General features: G+C 40.8%; 1 protein-coding gene and 1 non-coding gene across 3 annotated transcripts in view; one reads left to right on the forward strand and one right to left on the reverse strand.

Moving 5' to 3' along the window:
• MON2 (MON2 homolog, regulator of endosome-to-Golgi trafficking) overlaps nucleotides 1-27,416 on the reverse strand; it is an 81,544-nt gene that overhangs the window by 23,040 nt on the left and 31,088 nt on the right. For both annotated transcript variants that reach the window (XM_015419763.1, XM_015419694.1), the window contains exons 11-22: nucleotides 26,598-26,751; nucleotides 23,601-23,836; nucleotides 21,774-21,855; nucleotides 17,694-17,875; nucleotides 14,636-14,748; nucleotides 7,318-7,422; nucleotides 5,969-6,049; nucleotides 5,809-5,882; nucleotides 5,637-5,727; nucleotides 5,042-5,143; nucleotides 2,939-3,049; nucleotides 718-893 (exon numbers count right to left, since the gene is read on the reverse strand). In XM_015419763.1, the coding sequence (XP_015275249.1) occupies nucleotides 718-893; nucleotides 2,939-3,049; nucleotides 5,042-5,143; nucleotides 5,637-5,727; nucleotides 5,809-5,882; nucleotides 5,969-6,049; nucleotides 7,318-7,422; nucleotides 14,636-14,748; nucleotides 17,694-17,875; nucleotides 21,774-21,855; nucleotides 23,601-23,836; nucleotides 26,598-26,751 (1,507 nt within the window). The remainder of the gene's footprint in view (nucleotides 1-717; nucleotides 894-2,938; nucleotides 3,050-5,041; nucleotides 5,144-5,636; nucleotides 5,728-5,808; nucleotides 5,883-5,968; nucleotides 6,050-7,317; nucleotides 7,423-14,635; nucleotides 14,749-17,693; nucleotides 17,876-21,773; nucleotides 21,856-23,600; nucleotides 23,837-26,597; nucleotides 26,752-27,416) is intronic.
• Nucleotides 15,764-15,835, forward strand: TRNAA-GGC. The gene has a single exon. It is a non-coding gene; the product is annotated as a tRNA-Ala (tRNA).

Below are 27,416 nucleotides of genomic sequence, written 5' to 3' on the forward strand. Positions count from 1 at the left end.
AGCCTTCGGAGGCGGGGGGGGGGAATCCGGGAGCCGGAGGTGGTGGTGGAGGAGACGGGGAATGGCGGGATGGGGGGGAAGCTTACCTGCTGCTTCCTCCTCCGCCCGCTCTGTGTGGAGCTCCCCCGCGATTTTCGCGGGTCCCCTTTCTTGTGTTTATCTAATTCCCTCTGGAAGCTGTCATGCTTGTAGCTGCCACCTCCTGTGGCAGTGAATTCCATGTTTTAATCACTCTTTGGGTGAAGACAACCCAAACACTAAATATTAAGTGTTGTCCTATCTGTCTCTAACTGCCATGCAGTGCACCTGCTGCCAACAGGAAAAAAGGCTGCATGTGAGCTGGGGGTATATACCATTCTGCTTCCATAGACAACACTTTATATTTAATAACTAAAGTATAACAAAAACATTATGGACAGTTTTTAAATGTATAGGATAGGCAATATGAATACTAGAAGACAGCAGATTTAAAACTGTTTTGGTTAGAGATAACAGAAAACTTCTATTACTTGGAAAAGGGGCAACAATATTTCTTTAATAGTGAATGATAAGTAAATGCAGTATTAAGAGCAATAAAAATCAATATGCAATGTTAATTTTTAAAAAATTGCTACATCTTTCATTAATAAAAACAATACAAAACACCCCCACAAGCTCGTCTGGAGATCAGTGATGAAGGTTACTAGCAAGATTCTGACCTTAATTTCAACAACTCACCCTTGATCATTTCTAATTGCTCCCATGACTCCAAGTACCAATGGCCAGCCAGGCCCTAGACTATCACCCTGGCTTTGCAAAATCTGTAACACACATTCCAGCTGCTTGAGTCTAATATCTGGGTGATTGATGTTTGAAAGTTCTTTCAGTGGGTTTAGCAACAGTAACTGAAGCCTCTGGAAACAAAATCACAAAAAACACATCAAGGCAGCAGAGGTGAAAGCATCCCAATGCAAGTCACAATCCTGTACAAACTCAATGCAGAAGTGGGGACCTAATAAATTACCCCAGTTTCTGGCAGGGGGAAAGAACTTAACTGATAACTTAACTATTAAGTAATCTTCCCCTCCCAATGTATTTAGGCCAGAAGCTATCTCTTCATATTACCATTAATTCTGTAACTCTGAAGCCCTTTTTCTTGCCAGCATAGCTGAACTGCTTACTAACATAAAATCAGATTCTGGGAAGGAATACCTAATTGCTAGCCAACACAATGTCCCTAATCTCCTACCACTGTGCTGTGACTGCTACAATGAAGCTGACAAAAAAGTAAATGGATAATACTAATCACAATACCCCTAGCAGGATAGCTGTTCTGGTTCTCCAAGATTCCTAGAATGATGCTTGCCAATCTCAGGGCTGAGCAATTACATTAAGTTCACAAATAACTAACTATCACTTTACTATACAAAGAAAAGCTGATCAAGCATGTGCAGCAATGGAGTGAGTGCACTTTCCTGCAACTATAAGACAGGGCCTGTGATTTACTGCACAATTTTAAAATGGCCAACATGTATATATTAGCTCTCCAAATAGCTGGCAATGGTTGGTCAGCACTGGGCCATCTCTTTCTAGCTATCAGGCCATAATATACTAATCTAAAGCATTTAAGCACTATGAGTGTGGTAACATTCCACCCTACCACATGTCCCAGAGCCTGCTGCCAGTCATATGACTGAAAGTCTTACATGTAACAATATTATGTTTTGTTGTTACGGGAATGAGCCTAGGGAATCACAGAACTCACACACGCTCTTGACAGGGGCAGATCGGCCATTTAACTTAAAGGGAAATTTCCCAATGGATCACTACCCCAGCAACTCTGTTAATGCCTCAGGGGCCATTTGTCTCAGACCCTTCACTGACAATTGCTGTCAGCATACCCACTGTCTCCTCTTGCACTACTGCCATTTTATGGGATGAGGCAAAAGTGAGCCAATGCCCATTGTTGGCACTACTGAGCTCAGTGGCCCCTGACATACTGGCTTGTAGCACTACAGGGACAAGTCAACTCCAGGGCTATTTACTTCTCAGTCTGTTCTTGGTTCCTGTGTATGGTTTACAAATGGATCACTTCTCTTTGTTATGTCAACCAGGGCCTTCTCAGTAGTGGCTCCATACTGGTGGAATGGGCTCCAAGAAGACATCAGGGCCCTGCAGGACCTTTTACAGTTCCGCAGGGCCTGCAAGACAGAGCTCTTCCACCAGGCTTTTAATTAGGAGCCGCACTTAACAACTGTTAGGCCCACCCCCCTGAATTTATTACCAGCAGTATAAGTTGCCAGCAAAATTGGATGTAATAAGCTGAATTACAACTATGTTCATTCCCTGATGACTACTCTAACATCTCTTGTTGCATGCGCTATTATAATTGCACCATTATTAAGATTAGCACTAGCACCTCAGCACTTTAGGATGGCTCTAATTGTCATTATCAACAGTGATTTTAATTTTCTGTTGTGTTTTAAAATTTTTATGTAAACTGCCCTGAGCCTGCTTTGGCAAGGAGGGCGGGATATAAGTCGAATAAATGTATGTATGTATGAATCACAATCTATGGTTTGTTCTCTCCCCTCCAAACCACAGTTTAAAAATAGGAATCCAAAACTGTGGCCTGGATTCCCCATTCCCATCACAACAAACCATAGTTTGTTGTGCTGTTTGTTCATGAAGTTTTCCATCCTACATAGTTGGCATAAAATAAATGTACTTTGTCATAATATTTCTGGCAGACTGTACTCAGCCCAAACAGCAGGCAATCTCTGAGGTGTTCCACAATCGTAGCAGTTATCCATGTACATGCTATGTATCGTTACATGGACAGAACTGTAGAAAATTAACGTGTATTAATTCATAACCATGAGTATCAATTATGCAATCACTGATACCTACTGTGATTTCAAGAACAAGGTGATTCATTTTCCAAAAAAAGTTATTTTACCTGGTTTTGAGACAGTGGAGGGTCATGATTAAAACTCAGTCCCGCTTTAATGAGAGAAGTTAAAGCCTCCGCTCCCCATTCCCTCATCCGTGCATTTGGATGCTGGCAAACCTAAACATACAATATAGCCTCCTTTAAATACTTGGTCAAGCCAGAATGCAAACTGGTTACTGTTTCACATTAAATAACTGACATTCGATCTATGGGGTCTTTTAAAATACTAATAGCCTGGTCGAATGGTATCAGCTGCAGACAGCTGTTCCCTTGTCTCCAGAAATGTTACGTTTTTAAAGGTATCTTAAACTGCTTCTAACAGTTTTTAATGCTATTTAAAACTGCTCTTTTAAGCCTTTCTCAAGACTTGGCAGACTTGGCAACCTTACTTGTTCTTGCATATATTTTGTTTTGTTTTGTATTTATCTGCTTTTAACAGAAAACCGATACTCCCTAACCCAATTAAGGCCACTCCTAAAACAGTATTTACCCTGAGGATTCCTGATTCCTATTGTTTCCCCCCCTCAAACTATAGTCCACTTCAAGGCCTTCTCTGATGCTTTGTTTACCTTAGGTACTAATAGCCACAACAAGCCAATTTTGTGACTACATACAGAAGTTATCCTTTGCTTAAGATAAAGGTATGCAGCAGCCAGTCAATACTAAATGAATCAATGGCATGACTGAGCTTTCTATGTACTATTATATTCATAACAACTTCCATGGGACTTTTCAGCATACAAATCGCTTCACAATTCCTATTTCACATTGCCTTAAAAATAAGAAATACAAAAGTGAAGGAGAAGTTCCTTCTAACCAAAGTGGCTGGTTCAAAGGTAGCAGCTTGAGCTATTGTTTCTCTCCCTATATTCTCCAGAAATTTCCCATTATATACGTGAAAGGGGATTTACTGTACTTATACAATCAAATAGCAATTGGCAAAATCCAACTCTTTCTATCTCAGCCTTACTTCATATTAAATTTTACAACACAGTCTATCAGTCTCAAACAGTAAAATGAAAAGATTTAGGACAAATTCAAACAGTAATTAGGAAGACAAACTTGCAGGACAAGCTTACCTTCTGAATTAAAAAAGAGGAAGCAGTAAGGGAGAAGGAAGAAATGAAATTATGAAAACTAGGACAGATGTGGCAGTAAGCACCAATATACCATCACTTGTTTGTAGAACTGATGTATACTTTCAACATCTCTAGATACAGATGCTGGATCAGAAGTAAGCAGCATCAAATTCAATGGGAGTTATTCCCAGGTAAGTATGCTTAGAATTGCAGCCTTTATCAGATTCGAAGATATTGTGAAGTATATGTTTAGACTAAACACCTCTCTCAAAACAACAACTTGTCAGGTCTCTAACCCTAAACTACCTTTAAGTTGTATCAATTCAATTAAAAATGAAGGCATTTCTTTCAATTCCTTCAAAAGGTGTAAGGACTATATGTTAAAAAGACAAATAAATACTTCTCAAAATATTTTTTCCCCTTAATGTACAGATAATCAAATTTGACTAACATGGACTTGTCTGTTCTGAAAAAACCCTGATACCCTGTACTTGGCAACCCAAACTCTTATTTATATACAGTGATCTTTGTAATAAAAATATCTTTTCAAGTTAAAAAATGAATAAGAAAGAACAGTTGATACTATTGAATATTGTGTGTCCCTGATGCATCTTATTTACAGTTCAGATCTGAAACTTCTGAGATTCTTCAGAAAAACTTATTTCATATTCAAAATTACATCTATCTATTTTAGTCAATGGAAGATTTTTCCTTTTTAAATACACATTTGTTTCTTAGTAACAGTTTACAGTAACACGTTTTAAACAGACAGAATACCTATATATTTTTTCTGCTAGGATACCACTGATATTTTAACTTGCAATTTAATAATTCAGGAAATTAAAAGAGATTCGATTGTAAACATGTAAGAGAGAAGAATTGTAACTTCCCACACAATAGCTATCAATTAGATAAATGCTACCTATTGTAAGTTGCTTTCAGAATATTTTGATGTACTAAAATAAAGGATTAAAATGTAGCAGTTTTAACATAAAATGACCACTGCAACTGTTATAAAAAAACCAATTACCTCTAAGAGATGACCAGTAAGGGGTCTCCACAAAATTTCAATCCTATGCATATTAACTAGTCCAGTTTCCAGCAACTTAGCAACAGCAAATAGTGATGGTTCCTAAAAACAAATGGAATTTTTACATGTCTCTTTAACCAGTAGCTTATATGTTATATTTTTATCACCGATCTTTTAGATTTATTACCTTAGCCAAGCATTCCAATATTCTCCCTCCCCACATATATTAAAATCAAAGCATGATAGATCAATCTGTGCATCTTATTTCTTGCCTACCCTTTAACAGTACATTTTGTAACTGAGTTGTTAATTTCTATGTCAAAATTTCTATGTGCATTCTCAGCCTATTTTAATGTAGTACATTTAATCTCCAACTCTAAACAGCTGCATTAATACACCGTCCTGTGAAATTCATAGATTATTATATTTTATGATACTTTACTACACTATAAAAATCAACACAATTAATTTTAACTGTCACTGGCATGACATCTCTTATGATTGGATTGTGAGGAACTTAAAAAATAAAAAGACAGACATTCAAAAACAGTTACACCAAGAATATGGCTGAAAACCCAAGCAAAGTATTCCGTACCTTATTATTTCCATAGGCCATATCCATGGCTTCCAGAGATAAGGAGCACAGTGCATTTATTAAATGATGTAATGAAACATCATCTAGGTACCTGGGGGGAAAGTCAGTTTTTAAAACTATTACCAAGGAAGATTGGAATTAAATATTGAATTCATATGATAATTTTTCTTACTGTGAGCTTTCAAATAGTCTGGAAAGTATGTTGGAGATTACTGGTAAATCAGTCATAACAGCTGTTGTTAGAACCTAAGGAAGACAAATTTATTCTGTATTTTTTTTTAAAAAAAATTATACAATGTGATCATTCTGCTATAGTAAACAAATATCCTTACTGTGCTAGGTCCTTCGACAGCTCTTCCAGGCTTTAAAGCACCTCCAACACCAGGTTTTAAGCCCAGAATCCATACAAGATGCTGACATACAAAATATAGGGTTTATATAATTAGTGTGTCTCTGGGTCAAAAACAAGGTTTTCTTTTAAATAGTGTTTTGTTGCACTTATGCAGCACTGATAATAATCTGTTAAAACTCACATGTCAACATAGAAAGTTCTGTATGAATAAAAATCACCCAAACCTTCTAACATCTTTCTCCAGCTGTTCTATGAATGCATTTTAAGCCCAGCCGGCCAGGGTCCTCTGTTACATCTATACTGGTTATGGTAAAAGTCACTTAGTCACAAAAGGCTAAACTGAAACCAATGGTTTAGCCATGGTGCTCGTCAGGTTTGTGTGCTCAAGGCATTAGAAACTTATATGATTTAATTTCATCGGAGAAAACAATAAAACTGACTTATACTGTAGGATTAATTTCATTGCTATGATGTTTAAACTATGATGTTTAAACAGAGAACTCACTCCCCAGGAGGATTTGGTTGTTTCCTTCTGTTATCATCTTTTGCCAATGGGTGAAGACTTCTTTGCTTGTGCTGAGTTTCCCGCCCCTCCCTGAGTCTCTCAGCAACAGCAGAGGCTCTGGGAGGGAACGAGGCATTTTCCCATGCCTTCCCTCAGCCTCCCCAGCCGGCCCGCCACTGGGGAAGCCAAGGGCAGGCATGGGAACATGCCTGGGCTCCCTGCCTGCCCTTCTCCAGTTGCCCCGTGGCTGTGGGATGGCTGGAGAAGGGAAGGCAGAGAAAGGAGGCTTTCCCTGGTCAGTTTCACTCCCACAGGCCTGTCAGCTGTTAGGTTTAAATGGCTTCAAGCTAACAGCTGATTGGTGGGGAGTGAAATTGACTAGGGAAGCCACAGAGGAGGGAAGTCGCATTCTGCTACCCAAAAACTGAAAAAGCTGAATAAATTCAGGAACAAATTCAGGAAACTCTATTCGGTTGCCAAAAAGTTTCCAGAATTTTCATTCGGCTTACGAATAAATACTGACAAGGCATTTATTTGGGGAGTTTTTTTGGTTCGGGGAAGCTGAATGCACACCCTTAGTTTTAACTGCTGTTTTTGTTTTTTTATATGTATTTTAACTCTGTTTTTAATTTGTTTCATTGATGTGTCTTAGGGGGCTGACTGGAATGGTTTTAAAATGTGATTTTATCATACATGTTTTAAGTTGTTAGCCACCTTAGTGGGCCTTGTGAGGGCAGAAAGGTGGGATATACATTTCATAAATAATAATAATAGTAATAACAGGCAAGTCACTGAAAGGCAAAAGAAGCATGACTATTACTCACCTGAAGAGTCGCCAAGACAAGTTGCCATGATGTACCAAGAACAGCTCCATGACAGTGAGCCAAGCTAAGTAACGTCCTCATGCACTGTATATTCTTAGATGTGAGCTGAGAGAGCATTTCAACAGTGAGTACTTCTGAAGTAGGAAAAGTAATATCTAATACAATGTATACACTTCAAACATATTAATAGCAAATAAAGCTGCTGAAAAAAAATCTGCAGCCCATTAATCATAGAATCACAGAATCACCGAGTTGTAAGGGGCTATACTAGCCATCTAGTCAAACCCCCTGCTCAATGCAGGATCAATCTACAGTATTCCTGACAAGTGTTTGTCCAGATACTGCTTAAAGACTGCCAGTGAGGGGAAGCTCACCATCTCCCTAGGCAGCTGATTCCATAGAACTGAAAACTACATTTATATGATGTAACTTTCAATCATTCAACTGAATCCTATAATTTCAAATCAGAAGAATCACTTTCCAACCATTCCCTGTTACCTGAATTCATTACTTCTAGGCCAATTTGTTTTGTTTCACCATATCTAACTACACTACACCAGAAAATCAAAAAATAAATTTCAAATTTTCTGGGCAGCAGGGGCAATCCTGTTCTATTTGTTAGATAAATCCTGTTCTATTTGTTAGATAAATCTAAATTATGCCATTAAAATTTAAGGACAGTGTGGAACTGGCGTTCTTTTCAAAACTTTTGCTAGGTATTGACCAGATGCAGAAGTCATCAGTTTCTGGTAGTGCATGACCACTTCACAGTAATATATGCAGCAGAATAGAAATGATACTATACCAATGCAAAGCATGCAAAGTACAATGAAAGACCATAACACCAATATGCAAGACCCCAGTATACAATAACTACCTCCTTCTCCAACAAAAGTATTACAACAGAGGAAAAACGACACAAGACAGAGCAGCAGAAGAGGTTCCAAGATATGAAGAAAGGGAAAGTAGGAACAGTGACCCAGCACAGAGTTAATAGGGCTTATTCAAATGAGGAAAAAAATAATTCCACTTCAGGAAAGAGGAAAAAGCAAGGAGCCAGTCACTTACCTGAAGGAACTCTTAAAGGAAGTAAAGGGAAGTAGCAAAACTATTTCTCAAGTGAAACAGGCACATATGCAATCTGTCCAATGAATACAAAGGAAACCTTCTACAAGGCTCCTAAATATGGGTCTGATGTAAGACTTTTCTTTCTGTTTCCTGAGTAGTATGAAGTCACAACTTTATTTATAGTCCTTACTGTTTTTGCAACTGGAAGCATAAACAGCAATAAGTCACAACAGTAAACTACTGTAAAGGCAGAAGGCCTTACAGCTTCCCACCAACAATCAAAGCCCTGAGACTGGGACCAAGATTGTCATACTAGAGGCCAATCCCTTATCCATTACGACTATTTTCCTGCTGGCAGGGTACCTGAAGGACTGGATGAGTAGAAGCACTCCCCTTTCTTTGCATGCAGGAAGCTGAAGGGAGAGGAAGGGAACAATTTTGCTTCTGTTGGGTGGCTGTTCCTCTTAGCAGACTGATGAAAAAGGAAAACTAAGAGGGGAAACAGGTGTGAGGCAGCTTGAAAGAAACATGGCATAAAGAGGAGAAGTAGCAGACACACACACACACAAAGGAAAGTCTAAGTTCACAAACCATGTCTGTTCACAAACCAACATTACGAAACATGCTAGCACAGCCACGTAACACAGCCTTAGATGGTGCTGTGAAGACAGGAGTAGTGATAATGTTTAAAGCAGGTAGTTTAGCCCCTCCCCAGTGGTATCATTCCCACCAGAAACGAATTAAAAACTGCACTTGGAGCCAAAACTGAAAATGACTACATATCAAGACCTGGAACAACTTTTCCATTTCTACCTCAGAAGTCATTAAAAAAAACCTCATGCAGTGGGTGTTGAGAGTAGGAATGTGCACTTTTTTTCTTGGTATTTTTTGGTTTGGGTCAACAGGACCTGGAAAAAAATTGGGATTTTTGAAAAAACCCAGATCCCAATACTGGTAAAGTATTTGGATCTGGGATTTTTGGGAAATCCAGAATGTTTTCAGGTCCAATAGATTGGAACGGGAAAATACAGGGGGGGAAAGCAGTGGCAAAGCTGCAACTCTCCTCACGGGCTTAGCTGAAGCTTTGTTGGGCAACCCGGTTTAAACTGAACTGCCCAAAAGAGCCTGCAAAGTAGCTGATCCCACAGGGACAACTCTCCCTGCAGGCTCAGCTAGGGCTCTCTTGGGCAATACCTTTAAAGCAGATTGCACAAAAGAACCTGCAAAGCAGCTGATCCTGCAGGAAGAACTCTCTCTGTAGGCTCAGCTGCTTTGTGGGCTCTTTTGGGCAGTCTGGTTTAAACAGACTGTCCAAAAGGGCCCCAGCTGAGCTGGCGGGGAGAGCCGTCCCCCCACTCAGCTGTTTTGCAGCCTGACTTCTGCAGTCCCTTTAAACACTCCCTGCTTAAAGGGACTGCAGAAGAAAGCCTGAGAACAGCTGAGCTCCCCTTAGCTGTTTTTCAGGGTTTGCCAGTAATTCCTGAATATATCTGGGATATTTCTGGGATTTCCCCCCTCAGTTCTCCCAAAAAATCCTGGATAAATTTGAGATGCCAAAATATATCCGAAAAATGCCAATAAGGTATTTTTCAGGTATATTTTTGGATTGGGTAGATCCGAATGCACACCCCTAGTTGAGAGAGTGTTGCAAGTCAGGGCAGACAACACTGAGCTCAATGGACTAACAGTATTACTTGGGATAAGGCACTTTTTATTATTATATCCTTCACTGTAATACACCTTCAATATCCTTTAAGCATTACTTTTGTTAACAGAAAGAAAAAAGGAAAAAATGGTTCATAGTCCAACACTAACTCTTCTCTCAGGAACTTGTTTCATAAAAAGATGATCATAAAAATAGAAGCATAAAGCTGGAAGGAATGTCAAGGGTCATATGGTCCTACCCATCACACAACACAGGAAATTCACAACTACCTTCCCCTCCACTACCCCAGTGACCCCTGCTCTAAGCCCAGAGGAAGGGGAGGATCCCTGGCCAATCTGGCCTGGAGGAAAATTCCTTTCTGACCTCATAGTGGCCTCAAAGTAGCTGACCTCACCCTGGATATGTGAGAAAATACCATAAGAAAAGCACTGACTCATCCCTTCCTGCCTTCCTTCTCATGATCACCCTAAGTTCACAAAATTAGCATTGCTGTCAGATGGCCATCTAGCCTCTGCTTAAAAACCTCCAAAGAAGGAGAGTCTACCAGCTCCCGAGGAAGCCTTTAACACTGAAGAGCTGCTCTGTCAGGAAGTTCTTCCTAAAGTTTAGCTGGAAACTCATTTGATTTAATTTCAATCCACTGATTCTTGTCCAAACTTCTTGGGCAACAGAAAACAACTCCACTCCATCCTCTATATGACAGTCCTTCAAATACTTGAAGACCATACCACCTCTCAGTTGTCTCTTCTCCAGGCTAAACATACCCAGCTCCTTCAACCTTTCTTCCTAGGACTTGGTCTTCAGACCCCTCACCATCTTTGTTGCCTTTCTCTGGCAAGGCAACAGCCCCCTCTATTCCATGTCAAGGTGTATTTGTGAGAGAAATAATCCTTATTTCTACAACTTTCCTAAATATAAATAATCATAGAGTAGAAAATTTTAAGTTTGTTTTGCTATAAAGTCTTGAATATCCCCTATTCTATTTACATGAACACATCTTCACACACACCTCATGTGGCAATGAATGGACTTTTAGGTTGTAAAAACCTTGTTCAACACATAGTGCAGGATTTTGAGAGGTTTAAAAATGAAAGATGGGATTGTCACATCACAAATTCCACTAAGCACATTCAGAAGTCATAGCATTTAGTAAATTTTCAGACAAGACATAAAGAGAACATAGAAAATAAAGAAATGCTCTTTGTTGCAATGACCAATCAGCACCCAAAAAGAAAAGTTTGGATTGGTTTTTAACACATTTGACTGTGCTAACATACTTTAGAATTGGGGTATCATAAGAAAATTCCTGGTTCAATCCTCACCTCAACCTTGATTTTACTAGGGTTGGGCAAGCCACTATCTTTCAGCTTCAGTCCATCCATTCAATAAGGGAAGGATATGAACTGTTATTTTTCTGGGCTGCTCTATGAATAATTGAGATAATATATTGGAAACTCTTTTAATACATGAAATCTATTATAGAAATGGTTATATTCATATAACTGACTGGTTATTTCACTGATCAACTAGAAAACAGAACAAAGAAAGGCTTCTGACAGTCAGACCAACAAGCCAAAACTGGAAAGGCTGCTTCACATGAAAATGTATATTTCAGAACACAGAAAAATAATATAAGCAAAATGCTTTGGTCTGGATATTTGCCCAGTAAAGCTGACATGTACAAATGCCCAGGGAGAACATTCAGGCCAAGGAATACAGATATACCTATGACCTCCATTTACACATTACAATATACAAATACAATATACACATTACAATTTGTTTCTGAGACAGAAAGTTTAATTTATAGTTACAGCAACCTGAGAGCTGTTCAACAACATTCATAAAAGAAGGCAGGTAAAAGAATTCCATCTCTGTTCATAACCTCAGTTGTCAATTTTCACAATTAATCTAGCTGCTCTTTGTGTCTCTTTTCAATGGAATCCATCTTTCTTAAATGTGGGAATCCAAAAATGGATACAGCCCTAGCTGTCCTTGACAAATATGTAAACTGAGATAGCACATTGGCTAAGAGAATAACCTGTGATCTGGAAGGTTGCTGTTTCAGATCTCTGCCCAAAATTCATTAGGTGGCCTCTGGCAAGCCACTCTGTGCCTCAGTCTCACATCTTTAGTAAAGATATCATTATGGTACAATATCTTACAGGAGTGTTACAAGAATTACTGCAATATATGTGAAGTACTTGGAAAACTGAAGGTGCTACAGAAAAGCTAAGTATTAAAATTATTTTTAATTTGGCATGAAGCATGCACCAATCTCATCAAATCTTGGAAGCTATGCAGTGATGGATAGGAGACCACCAAGGAAGATTCTGCAGTAGAAGGCAAACCACCTCTACTTCTCACTGGCCTTGAAAGCCCCTTGATGGGGCCACTGTGAAGTCAGCTACAACTTGACTGAATTTTATATGCACAAACACACACCTGAAATCCTGGTATTGGATAATGATCTTCAGTATATGCTTGTATCTCGCTCTATAAAACTCTGCACCTAAAACCACATTACTTTATTCCAGGGCTTTTTTCGGCCAGAATGCTCTGGAACGGTGTTCTGGAACCTCTTTTACTCCTCCTGCGCCGGCACACCGATATTCTCCCCCTCGACTTTCTCTTCTCAGTGGCCCTTCCGTCGCTTCCCTGTGCCAGAGCTGCAGGCAGGGCCCTCTTCCCAGCCATGGGTGTAAGGTGGGGAGAGCAGAAGGCTGCATGTGCCCGCCCACCTTTCTCCCCCTCAACCTTCTCCCATTAGCAGCCCTTCCATCAGCCTCTCTGTGCCAGAGCTGCATATGTGTGCATGTGTGCTTGCAGGCAGGGCCCTCTTCCCAGCTTAGAAGTGGGGATGCTGTTATGCAGGAATGATACTAAAATTTGTGGATCATGTGGAAAACGCATGCCAAAAGACCAGTGTTGCAATAGCTCAGAGTATTGGTACTCTTGAAGCAAGCAGTTTATTTATTTATTTCATTCCATTAATCGCCTATCCCCACAACTGTGGCGCTCTAGGCTATGTACAAAATTCTAAAAGCATAAAAACATAAAAACCATGTCCAACAACATACAGTAATTAAAAGCAAGTGGTGAAATTTTGTAGCTCCCTCATATCTGGTATGTGAGTGCTTCACACCTCCAGGGGGGAGTACTTCCTATAAGGAATAAGGGTCCAGGTAGGGTGCCAGCCGTGATGTTTAACCACTGCTGTCCTCAACTGAATGCCTGGCAGAACATCTCTGCCTTACAGGCCCTGCAGAATTGCATAAAATACCACAGGGCCCGGATGTTATTGAGTTGTTGAACTCAAGTGTCAGTGTGTAATTCTGATCAGGATTTGCAATGTTAATTTAATTACCTCTCAATCTCATAATGTCACTAAACAGTTATCATTAATAACTTTTTTTGGGTAACCCTTAAGGAGTTCATGTTTTGGGTGGGAGTCGTACCGTAGATGGTTTGTAAGTGCCTCCCCTCACAAGTGCTGTTTACTGGGTGCTAATCTGTTTCCATTTGAGCGAGCAAGAGAATATGGCTTCCCAAAATAGTTCACTTGCAAGAAACATTTCAGGAAATAGATGACATGTTGTGTCAGCAGTTCCAGGCTGTTTTTATTCTTGCCTGTAGTCTTAGCAAAATACAGCTACTAAACACAAGCATAGTCTGAAAACAACTTTGGATTTGCATAATTTGAGAGACCTCTTGATGACAGCAAACTAATGAAGCTAACAAAAACTAACAAATGAAGTGGGGCTTTATGCTTTTATGTTTCTGATTTTTTTTCAATTGCAAAAGTTGAGGTAAGGCCGTAGTGCATGAAAAAAATATTGTTTCAAAGAACCCCATGTGTTTCTCCTTCATTTCCCTCTTCAGAGTTCCGGCACCTCTTTTTCCAGAAGAAAAGCCCTACTTTAGTCTATTACATGCTCAGTCAATCATCCTGCTGCATTGCTGGGGTGGGGGGACTACAGGCCCTTAGTTTATAAACTGAGTTCACTTGGTGTTTTCTTTATCTCAGGCACATGTGTGAATCAATAAATGAAGCTTCCTGATCTGCAGACAAGGCTATCATAAAAGAGACACCTCATATATTTTCCCAGGGACACCACATTTTTAATTGCTGATTTCGACCATGCCACTCTGAGTATCTTTTAGAGGTTTATTTTTTATATCTGCCAGAAAGAGCGGCCACTACAGACCACTTAGATGAAGAAAGAATTCTGAGTTGGGCAGAGCTTATTAGTGTGAATTTTAATTGTGCACTGTACAGGATCTCTGTTCATCAGTACAACATTCTGCAAAGAATAATAAGAATGGGTGGCTCTTAAAGAAGTGAATGACTGGGTGGAATAACGATTGCCATATATTTTGCACCATGGAGAAGTGATTTATAAATGATTAACAACTAGTTTTTGTATCAAGGAATGAGATGCCTTTCCAGTCTACGGAAGCATCTGAAGGTTTACCATGATAGTCATAGCTTAACTTGGAGAGGATAGAAAATTAATGGAGGAGAAAATTAACACCTAAGCACACAATCAAATAGGAAAAGGATATTCAAGAATTATATTTTACCATTACTGTTCCTTGTGGCTGGAGAGCTAGTGGTTGTCCTACTGCTACAACTTGCTGGTGAGATTCACTTGATGGACTGATCATCTGGACATTCTGCCCCTGGATGGAATATGCTACAGAACAAAAGAAGAAAGGATGCATTTTAAAACAGCATAAATATCCCACTGAAAATGATGTTATTATGCATACTACATGTGCACAAACTCCCTATATTTTCTTATTTAAGTTACTGATACTGAACTGTTCTTTACGAATAGTAATAAACTTACATAAGAACAAGATAAGAACATAAGAGAAGCCAATGTTGGATCAGGCCAGTGGCCCATCCAGTCCAACACTCTGTCACACAGTGGCCCAAAATATCAGGTGCCATCAAGAGGTCCAGCAGTGGGGCCAGGACACTAGAAGCCCTCCCACTGTTGCCCCCCCTCAGCACCAAGAATACAGTGCATCACTTGCCCCAGATCGAGAGGTCGTAGCTATACCTTGTGGCTAATAGCCACTGATGGCCCTCTGCTCTATATGCTTATCCAGTTCCCTCTTGAAGCCATCCATGCTTGTAGCTGCCACCACCTCCTGTGGCAGTGAACTTAAGTTGCTTTCTTAATATCAGCAGAGCCAGCTTCAAAAACATTTCATCAATATATATGAAAAAACAGATACCACTGTAATGATCCTGAGAACATTAATGGTAACAGGGAAAGATAGCAACCGTTTTAGTAGAATGTCAATTGTATAGCAGGATATACAATCCTGATTGGGCTACTGCTCTGCCCTTCTGCTGCATTGCTATCCCTATGGCTGCTGCTGGGATACCAGGCAGTCAACATTATATGGCTGCAAGCTGAGGCAGTAAGAGCAGCAGCTACAAAAGCCCATATCCCCACAATGAGATAAGCAGCTGGGCTGTGCCATCTGTCCATCTAAGGGGAAAGAGAGCCCAAGAGGAGTGACCCAAAAGAAAGGACACAGAAGCAGTCTTCCTCCACTCCGTATTAGTTCTGGTACACACGGGGCTGGGAGGGCAACATTTTTTTATCTTGCAATAATCCACCATGTTTGTCCATCTGCTTCCCGTCAGACTTTCTCTTTTTCTCTCTCTTCCATTAGCTATCAGGAAGAGTGGGTGGGGCTGTGGCTCAGTGGTAGAGCATCTGCTTGGCATGCAGAAGGTCCCAGGTTCAATTCCTGGCATCTCTAGTTAAAAAGATCAGGTAGTAAGTGATGTGAAAGACCTCCACCTCTCTGGAAAGCCACTGCCATTCTGAATAGACGACCCCTGATGGACTGATGGTTTGATTCAGCATAAGGCAACTTATACAGGACGGATACTCACTCCCATATTGCTGAGAATTGCTTCCTCTAACCCTTAAGAAAGTAATCATCAGCCATATAGAGGGTGAGATCAGCTACCTGCCTCTTTTTTGCTAGATATCACTCCCTGTATCTACATGGATTGCTTTCCTTAGCAGAGCATGAACCTCTTAGGGTTGTTGTGAGGATAAAATGGAGGAAAGGACAACAATGTGAGTCCCTGCTGAGAAGAAATGCAGGGTATAAATGAAGTGAATAAATAAAATGAATTAGACAGTGTGATTTCCCCCCAAGGGTTAATGTGAATATTAGCAGGCCTACTCCAGTTTGCAGGTGTCTATAATTGGGGCTCCCTGGGCATTTGAGCAAAAAGCTCTATGGTCACCACGGAGTTTTGGCCCAAATGCGAGAGTGTCCCCTGCACGATGTGCCCAGGGCAATGACATCGACGTCATTGCACCAGGCACATCAGGCATGACGGGACTCTCCGGGGGCGGGGCTCCCCCCCACCAGCCAGCTGGTTATCAGCAGATTGTGGCTCCCGAAAGCTATACACACACACACACACACACACACACACACACACACACACAGAGAGAGAGTTCTGTAACTAGATGGGGGGGGAGAAGCAGGAGTGGATGTCATCATCTTTTGGCAGGTTCTATCAAGTGAGCTCCCTGATTGGGTTTGGAAATTAGGAGACCACCTGGTGCCAGATGGCCAAAGACTACAATTAAACCACAGACAAGAGGAAAGCCATGCTAACTTTATGATTTGTATGGGCAGTGGCTCTGACTATGCTAAGCTTCATCATGATAGATTGCTGCACAGACAATGCATAAGCTTCTAGCCTGGACTCTGATATTCTAAAAGGTGTGCCATCTAATACCAGGTAATAAAGTATTCGATAGAAAGTTAGCATTTCTTGTTTTCTTACTGGGGGGTTTCAGAGACTGTGTTGCCTAGTGATATCTTATTTCTTAAAGTATTTAACAAACCTTCATATACTTTACAAAGGTTTGGTTTCTTGTGTGCATATAAGCTTGAGGACCCACAGGTCTGAGTACTGCTCGGTTGCCCAAGGGGCAGTGACTCAGAGGGACCTTGACAGAGAGATTCCTCTGCACTTCTCCTGAGACATGAGAAATACAGGGGGAATCCACCAGGCCTCAAGGGGACTCAAGTAGCAAGGAGTCAATCTCTTGCTTTGCTAGGTTCCCTCAAGTTCAACATGAGATTTAGGAAGTCCTCTACTCTTCTTACGAAAAGGATGGAGAATTTCAGTTTTCTTCCCTATAATTTAGCAAGCTACTTGTTACCCTTCAACCTGAAAGCCACAGGGTAGAATGAGGACTTTTGCCTACATTCTGCTTTTTCCATTATTTGGAACCATGTCAATAGGAAGACTGCACATGTGTACATTCCTCTTCCTTCCTATTATTTTTTTTTTTGGGGGGGTATTAGTGGAATGCAATTCTTGTGCATACTGTGGAGGGGAATTCCCCAAGTACAAAGAAGCTTTACTTGTCTTGGAGACTTGGTTCTATTGTACTGTTCTGGGGATCAGATGGAGAACGCCTACTTTAGTAACAGAAAAAAACCCCATTAACTTTATACACTATGATGCCAAGCCCCACATATCACATTCACATCTGCAAAAGCAAAATGTTCTATCTTTCTTATGGCTGTTTACTGATAATGGGCATGTTTGCATTTAGAAGAGTAAAAATAAGACTTTCCTTACATTTACTGGAAAGAGCAGCGGTGGTAGTATTAAGTACAGTGAGGGCATAGTGGGGAGGCAGGGAGCCTTTGCAAATGGCAGTAATAAAGGCATCTCTTGAAGTTACAAGGCCCAGTTTTCCACATAATGCAGCCATGGTCAGTTCAGCTTTTAGAATATTTTCTGTGGCAGCTTCATCAGTGCTGAAATAATACCAAGAATTAGTGTAAAGCCAGGAACTCTCTCTATAATACTGAAAATATTAAGCAAATGTAACTAACCACATCTTTTAAAAAACACAGCACTTGTTTTACAACACTCTTTAGACACATAGCCTTCAAAGGCATGTAACAAGAACTTTATCATTTTCCAAAATGTTTCTATTTGTTTATCAAATTTATAACTAGCTCCCTCTCCCCAGAACAGGACTCAGGGGGGCTAACAGCATATAAAATATACCCAATAAAAACAAAGACATAATAAATAAACTTTAAAATATAAAGCAGTTAAAAATCTATCCCCATTAAAATCTATCCAGGCTAATATTTTATGCCAATAAAAGGTATTTGTTTGTTTGTTTTGTTAAATCTATCCAGGAAAGGATGTGTGGGTAGTAAAGACACAGCTGAAGTATACCAGATGCTTGGAGGATTACAGTCACCCAAAGGTTAATTGAAAAAGAGCAGCCTTGCATGCCCTGCAGAACTTAGCTTGGTCCTGCAAGGCATGCACCTCTTTGAGCAGCTGGTTCCACAGGACAGGGGCCACTACTAAGAAGGCTCCCACCCATGCTGACACAACGCAAGCAGTTTGTGGACCAGGGACCTTCAATAAATGCCAAGATGAAGATTGGAGAAAACGGAGAGGATCATGCTGGGTGAGGAGGTCCCAAAGGTATGAGGGTCCCAGGCCATTTAAGGCTTTAAAGGTAAGCACCAACACTTTGAATCGGCACCGGAAACTAACTGGGACCCAGAGGCTGCCATAGGATAGGTGTATATGTGCTGATCAGGACACTCTGTCAGCAGTCCAGCAGTTGCTTTCTGGACCACTTGCAGCCAATGCCCCCTCTAAGATGTAGAGTCTTCTGAGCAAAAATTCTACTTTGTGAGCTACTGGCATTAAAGTTGTGAGCAGGCGATCAGGCGACTGCGTAAATTAGTCTGCTCTAGAGCTATCCTTCCTCAGCTAAGACAAAAATGTATGAGCTGGAGGCTAAAAAACTGTGAGCTAGCTCATACTAACTCAGCATAGAGGGAACACTGCTTGCAGATTCTGAAGCATCTTCAAAGGTAGCCCTGCATAGAGCACATTACAGTAGTCCACTCTCAATGTGACTGTTGAGTGAATTACCATGACAACGTCCTCCTGAGACAGGTAGGGAGCCAGTTGGTGGACCTGGCACCAAGGACACATGTTTGTCCATGGGACGCAAAGAATAGAGCCATACTCCCAAATTCCTGATCAAGTCGACTGTAGAAAGATGGACCCAATCAAGGGTTGGTAGAAGTGGCCACCTCAGTGGTCTGGCTTCCCCAGCCACATAATCTCTGTCTTAGATGGATTTAGCTTCAACCAAATCTCACCTACCCATTTCACCACTGCATCCAGACAGAAATTCTGGCTGCCAGTTTTTCCTTAAATAAGAGGTAGAGCTGGGTGTCATCTGCATATTGATAGCACCCCACTCCAAACCTCCTAACAATTTCTACCAGATGTCACATATAGATGTTAAATAACATTGAGGAGAGAATCAACCCCTGTGGAACTCCACAGGTTAGGGCCTCTGGTGACAACCTCTCTCCACCCATGATTACCCTCTGGGACCAACCCTGGAGGAATGAGGAGAACCTGGGAGAGAGTGGGTTTGAACTCTTTCGAGTTCAAAAGTGGACCCGATTGTGCACACGGGGCCCAGGGATTCCTACTGACTCCAAATCTGGCAGCCAAGTCTTGATGAAGGAGCAAAACCTTATCTGAAAAGACCATTGCCAATGTGTCACAGCTAACAGTCAATTTTTCATCTACCTTTGGAGTCACCAAAGGGATGGTCAATTACCTAATAACTTTAAGCAACTGAACTGGATGTGACATGGCAGATGCAATGCAGAAAAGTAAGAGTGTTTTGCTGCCTTCACTGCCACTTCATAGACCTTCAAGCAGGCTCTATAAAGTGCTCTCGTTGCTTTATCACAAGTTCATTGTCAGCACAGTTCTAGCCACCTAAGCCCCCTTTTTACTGTCCTTAGTTCATCCATATACAAGGGAATCAAGGTAGTCGTATAGAGGCGAAGAGGGGCAACCCAGTCAACCCAGGGGGCAACCCAGTCAATGGCCTCCTGAAGACTCAGATTCCAGGCATCAGTAGTTCATCAAGACCGCTGCCGGCAAAGCCAAACAAATCCCGCAGAGCATTCTGGAATCCAACTGGATTCATGAGTCTCTGTGGGCAAGCATAAATAAGTTCGCCACCTCTGTAGAGGGAGGAAGCAAATCTCAAACCAACCTTCACAAGGTAATGATCAGTCCACAGCACTGGTTCACAAAGAACCGCTGAATCCAGATCAATTCCTGCATAAAAGATCAGATCAAGCATCTGTCTGGCTCTGTCCGTGGGGGCCAATATAACGGAGAGTTCTAATGATGCCATGGCAGTCAAAGTCTAAGGAGGCCCCAGAAAAGGCAGGGTTGATATGGACACTGAAGTCCCCCAAATCTATCAGTTTGGGGAAAAGCAAGGCATTCTCTGCCACCACCTCAGCAGGGAGTCCACTGGTAAGCTAAGTGGAAGGTATATCAGCAAGACTCCCACCCTCTCCCTGGCACACCATGCCAGGCATACACATTCAGTGCTGAAGATGTTTGGTGCAGGAAGCTGCTCGAAGGAGAAAGAATCTCAGATGAGAACTGCCACCCACCCTCCATCTACCTGTTTGAGGCTGATGAAAGACTAGAGTACCCTGGGGGAGTCAGCTGAGTGAGAGCCACCACTTCATCCTCATCCACCCAGATCTCAGTCAAGCATGCCAGATCAAACTTGCCTTTCCTAATAAATTCTTCAAGGGAGGCAGTCTTATTCATAATCACTCAGACATCACACAACATCAAGCTTGAAGAGGAGGGCAAAGAAGCTGTCTGCACATCATCATTCCTTGGGATGGGAAGGAGATCAGAAGGGGGGCAAGCATACCCATATCTCAGTCTCCTTTTAAACCTAACTCTCTGCCCACCACCACACCTCCCACCTCCCCACCTTACAGGGATTCCCTGGCCACCTAGGCACATTTTGCAGCTTACTCTAATTTCACACCTGTGGGAGGATCTAACCAGCTGTGCAGCAGATTTATAGTGCACCAAAACCCCACAATCAATCTATCATCACACAAACAGGTTTAAATAAGTAAAATGTGCTGAAATGCAATATGCAAATATTATACTAATGTAACAAGGTTTTTCATAAAATATAACTGAAACAACAACAAAAGCTATCCTGTCATTCATTATAGTACTGGAAATGTAATTATATTCTTTTTTAAATGCTTATAATTTAAACATTTTTATAGCTCATTAAATATAAGAAGAAGAAGAGATTGGATTTATACCCCGCCCTTCACTTGGAGTCTCAGAGCGGCTTACAAACTCCTTTCCCTCCCCCTCCCCACAACAGACACCCTGTGAGGTGGGTGGGGCTGAGAGAGCTCTGACAGAAACTGCTCTTTTTCAAGGACAGCTGTGCCAGAGCTTGTGACTGACCCAAGGTCACATCAGCAGGTGCAAGTGGAGGAGTGGGGAATCAAACCCGGTTCTCCCAGATTAGAGTCTGCACACTTAACCACTACACCAAACCACTACACCAAAAAAAGAATTCTCTTAGATGGAAAAAGGCTTTCATTAGAGTTTTTAGTAACTAGCAAAATTACTTTTGAGTGGTAGCCAATATTTTATATATTTATGCTCTATCATGTATGACTTCCCCTGTATTCTTGGGAATAGTGTTACCGCAGCTTACAATATATTCCAGCTCTTACATATTCCAAATATGTTTCTGCCAACAATAAGAACACAGTCTCTAAAACATGAAGCAAAAGAATAAGTGTATACCTTGCATCCAGAAGTAAAGAGAGAGCAGCAAGAAGGCCACACCAGCAGGCATTAACCATTTCTTCCCAAACAGCTCTGCTAACTTGAAGAAACAAATTTATAGTGCTAGTAAATAACATTTAGCAATTGCAATATTACATAGAAGTTTTTAAAATATTTTGTGTTATTTTTCAAGCCCAAACATATTACATTGGTTCCCATTTTGAAATTAATAATCTCACAGATCAATAGACCCTAAAAACTTGAATTCAACAAAAAAATCCAAAACACTATTCACAAAAATCTCGTTTACAACCCATTGCTATTAAAGTGGAGGAAGGCTCCTTGGAGAATGGCTGGATTCATCTCATTGTGTCCAAAGGTTTACGTATACCCAATAGGATTTTTCCCGCTTTGAAGAGCAGGAACCATGTACTTGTGAAAGTAGCCTCAACTGCAGAAATTGTTTGCTTAAGGCAGTAGTTCTCAAACCCAGAGACCCCATTCTGATTTTTAAAATTTAATGCCTCCCATGAGCCCTCTCCTTCTCCTCCAACAGCACACATCATACACTGGACAGCATCCTTCCAACACTGCAATCCACACTTGCTCCATGGAGATCTCCATCCTCCATCTTGTGTAAAAACCATACAGTAAAATCCGTATCAGCTTAACTTTAAAAGCAGTTTAAGAAAAATGCATGTTCTCAGAAGGTAGCTGATTCTATAGGGCCACAACTCAAAAGGCTCTGATTCAAGTACTACTCAATCTCATCCCTTGACTGGAAGGGGCTTTAGCTGGAAAAAGCAAGGCATTTCCTTATTATCTGATGACTTCAAGCCAAAGATCAGCTAAATAAGGATAGGAAGGGGGATGGAACAATGTTTATGGCTGCTCAAAAACAGAAAAAGACCAACATCACACAAAACCTGAACTTCTGGTGTTCAGCTGAAAACTGCTATTGGCTATTATTATTTATGCATGCAGTATTGTCTCCCTTGCTGGTGAAATCCTCTGCATTTGAAAATAGAATGAAAACTGGTTGATGAAACTACAATGACTGTATTAGGACTGCATATGGCTCAGCCAATTAGACTATCTCAGACTGAACTACTGGATCCTTGCAATTAATGCATTTTTTTGGCTCAAACTCCGAAGTGAGCTAGTTGCTAGAAGACCGCAGGTGGTGGCAGCTCTACAACTTCCTGGTCTTTGAAAGAGGGGGAAGTCAACTCCTCCATCTTCCTCTGAGGCTATTTATGGCCTCAATCCTAGAAAGCTGAGAGGGTTGCATTTTCATGGTAGTTGGATGGGTGTGAAAAGGATACAGGGATCCTCTGGAGTACCTTCACAAACCTTTGTTTGAAAAACACTACCATAAGCCATAGCATTTGAAAAACAGAAATTCAGAGGCCCATTACTCTAAACTAGCTGTGCTATTAAACATTGGTGTAGTGCTACTGGGTAGCACATCCAGGAAATCACTGGACTTGCACACACACCCCTTCCCATTTTATCCTGGGGCATACTATGGGGTGAATTTAGCCCAGTATGCCTCAGCATGCTCCAGGATAAATGATGTGGAGGGATAAGCACTGCTCTGAGCTTCTTGGAGGAAGGACAGAACAAAAATGTGACAGACAGAGCAGTACAAGAGTGACTAACTGGGCCTCTAAAGTACTACTGAGTAAAACCTCCTAGCCACTCTCACAGGAGCACTTTGGGTTGCATCACAGAACAACCCTAAGATTATCTCCAAAGTAATTTTAAAATGGAAATTGCAGCCATATCTGTGTCCAAAAATCATGACACATCTTTTTTTTCTGTTCTCCAAGCAACATCATATACCTGTTTCTTTGTCAGTTTGGTCAGATGCTGAATGCAAATCTTGAAGCTCTGAAGACTGTGTGGGTGAAGACTGTGCATCAGGTGTTGCTATCTCACTGTCCATTTCAACTTGTCCCAATTCTTCTTCAATCATATTAGTGATACCACGGACAAGATCTAGTAAACAATGGAATGCCACTGACATGGCGTACCCTTCAGGAATGGTAGGTGGCTCCACTTTGTCTAACATTTCTAGACTACAAAAATGAAAAACAACAAAAAAATAAATCTAAGAATAAAACAGAAATCATTCTTGTTGCCTAATGTATTGAAATACACTTGAATTATTTATTAACTATGCTGCAAAAGACCATAATATAAATTAATCCTTAATAGGGAACAAAAATGTCATTATAGTGCAACTATAGTGCGACTAATGTCATTATAGTGCAACTACTCAACATTATAGTGCAAGCTACTCAACTTTAAATGGTACTTCAGTTGTAATGTACACCTTATTATTCCTCAAAAGAGTGTGTGTGAAAATAATGGAGATTTCACCTCAAGTCCAATAAAACATTGTCATTGTTCTATGCTCCAATGACTAGGAAATGCTAGCTGTCTGTAACTTCCAAGGCAGGGGTGTCAAACATGCAGCCCACAGGCTGGATCAGGCCCTCGGAGGGCTTCTGTCAGGCCTGCAGTGGAACGGGCTGTCTCCTGCTTCTTCTTTCAGTTCCGCTGCTGCTGCTGCGTCATAGCTTGCTTTGCCACACTCTCTCAATTGCTCAGGAGAGATAGATAGGCAAGCTTATGTTCCCTGCACTGGCCGAGGCTCCTTCCCCTACCCTGGGAAGAGAGGGAACGAGCCAGAGCTTGCTTCCTGGCCAGGCTACCTCAATCACACAGGAAACAAAGGCAAGCCTTTCTTCCCCTCCATTGCCTGAGGCTCCTCCCCAAAGGGAGGGAGAGAATGAGGGAGGGAGGGCTTGCTTTGCTTAGCTGCCTCAATTGCATGGGAGAAATAAAAAGCACCTTTAAGACCAACAAAGTTTTATCCAAGGCATGAGCTATTGTGTGCCTTGCTACAGTGTGTGTGTTTTGTTGGGCTTGTTATGCTATGGCTCTCCTGGATGCAACTAGGTTCCCTCCCTTTTCACTCTCATGATTCAATCTTTCTCAGTAGGAAAGCAATGTGAACTATTTAGATGAGGAATAACTACAAGCCAGTGAGGTGGATTAGGCTAAGAATATGTGTCCAGACCGAGTTCACCCAGCACATTTCCTTTGGAGATTTTGAACTTAGACTTCCCAGATAGTAGGCTGATACTGACCACTGAGGAAGACTATAGTTTTGTAGACAAACACATAGCCCTCAGTCTGTGTCATAGTGCCTTCTCATGTTCTTGACCAGCACACGAAGCAATTTATGTATAAAAGCTCACAATGCCTGGCCATTTCATGTTTTCCCCTGGGTCCTAGGCTCAGAACTCTGAGCATGAGGTGTCAATAAATCAAAAGTAGGTTTCAGCTTACAGATACACACTTGAACAACATACTCAAGATTTCAACAGCACAGACATTTTGATGCAGTAATCCAGAGCAAGAGGTGTCAGTTATCAGACACTGTTAAATAAACAAAATATTGCAAGAGTGCTGTTTTAAGCATGTTTTCATTTTATGTAAAAAAAAATCTATGTCCTTTATAAAGTTTAAATACTACAATGTGCATTTGTGTCAACATTTCCTTGAAAAAATTACAATCATAGGTCACCTGTTAACAATTAAACAGCAGTTCTGGGATCATGCCCTAAAACAGGGCTCAGATAAAGAAATATCCAGTTATTCTGCAGCATGCCAAATATTTTTAAGCAGCAGATTATTTTAGATCCCTTCAGGTCTCCAAATATTGGAGAATTTTTACCCTGGCATGCTTTAATGCTCTACCTTAAGCCCTTCTGGAAGGCAGATACCATCGTGTCCCACTCTCTCAACAGCTTTTCCCATGTCAAACAGGGAAAGTGGAGTCTATTGAACATGTTCTGCTGCACTTTCCATTCTGTATCTCTCTAATTCTTTCAACTATCCCGGGAAGATCTGAACAACTTGATGTCTCTCTCCTCCTTGCTGACTTCTCCCAGGAGATAACTTACAAAGTTGCCAAATTTTGCCTATGGGTGTGTAGGATATGCAAAAGGCTGACTGTCCCAGTAATTTTGCCTATCTGTTTGAGGAGGATATTATTGTTTTTGTTCCTCCTTTTAATTTGCATTCATTGTTTTGTGCTTATCACATTGAATGTGTTTCTCCTTTTATTATTTGTTGATTCTCTGAACTGATCTTGCATCAAAATAAAGTTTATGTTATGATCAAGTTTAGGTCACCTGTTCTTAATTACACTAAACTTAAAGTCTTAAGGACACAGCTAAAGAAAGTTTAGCTACATCTGTGCATTATAACACATTCCAATACTTGGACAAGACAGATTAGCAGTCTAAGGAAATAAATATGCATCCTATAAAAAAGGGACACCAGATTAAACTTTAACTCAAATTTCTAGTCAGACAGGAGAAGAATCAGCTCTAACAGGAAAGATATAATAACTTCTCCCAACAACCAGAGACATAAAGAGACAGTCAAATTGTTCACTCTGGTAGTGATTGCTTCCTGCTCTCCAAGCCAGTTTCCAAAGTAGGTGCCCCAGAATTATTTCAGCAACCTGCTTCATACCACCACCTGCCTAAGGTATCCATAACAACAATCATAATTCTTGCTTTATATTTTGTTGCAGTTGGTGTACATGTTGGCACTATGGGCAAATTTTAATACATTTTTGAGCTTGACTCTGTTTTGTTACATCAACCCCACTTTGGGTTTTTCTTTTGTAAGAGACATGAGGAACAGTAGTAACTATAACTACTATTACTATCATTATCTTTCCTAAAGATCTGTACTACTCCTGTTTTTAATTGCTAAGAATAAAATACACTCGTACATAAATATAATAATTTTACTTACTAAGTAGCTTTCGCACTGCCCTGTGCTGATATACTGAGGATTGGTATCCAGGTACCTCTGTACTCAAAAGCAGGCAATACAGTCACACCACCACCCATTCCTAGCATTCCTGGATTTGTCTGTGCTGAGGCTGTACCCCCAGGCACACTGCCTCCTGTTCAGTAAATTAAAAAACAAAATTAACCAGACTGTTCATTTTTAGTGTATTAACAGAAGATACCTTCTCACACTTTACATTGTAAGATCCCACACATATTAAGGAAGGCCAAGGAAAGCATTTCTTCCCATTTATTTTGAATGCCCCCTGCTGGCAAATCCATGTCAATACATAGCCGCTTGGTTAAAAGAAGTCTTGTTAACATTCCACAAACAGCAAGAACACTGAGAGCTCAAGAATTTAATATCACCAGCAGCAAACAAAAACCCTAACATGCTGCCTGTGAAGAAAGTCAGATTAAAAAAATAATTTTAAAAAGCTAGATGCTGGTATGGTAGAAATATCATTTCTTCATGTGGCAAACTTTCACAACTTTTTTTTCAGGTCTGTTAAAGGGAAAAGCCTTTTCGTAAGAGAGAAAAATTTGCAGGCAAATGAGAAAAGCAAGACAAATGTTGCATAAAGACATAATCCACTGAGACTAATGCTGGCCAAGATTTTCTTGTCATGAATCAGAATGTTCTGTTCTACAAGAAGGTAATTTGGGCTCAGCTTGGACTAGGCCAAAGTTAGCTCATTTGAAAGTTTGTCTCTATAGTGGTGGGGAGCCTAGCTTTCACCGATTGCCATTTGGAGGGAGCATGCCTAAGCAGGTCTACTCA

The sequence above is a fragment of the Gekko japonicus genome, unplaced genomic scaffold (assembly GCF_001447785.1).
Source record: "Gekko japonicus isolate JY-2015 unplaced genomic scaffold, Gekko_japonicus_V1.1 scaffold282, whole genome shotgun sequence".
Taxonomy (NCBI): Eukaryota; Metazoa; Chordata; class Lepidosauria; order Squamata; family Gekkonidae; genus Gekko; species Gekko japonicus.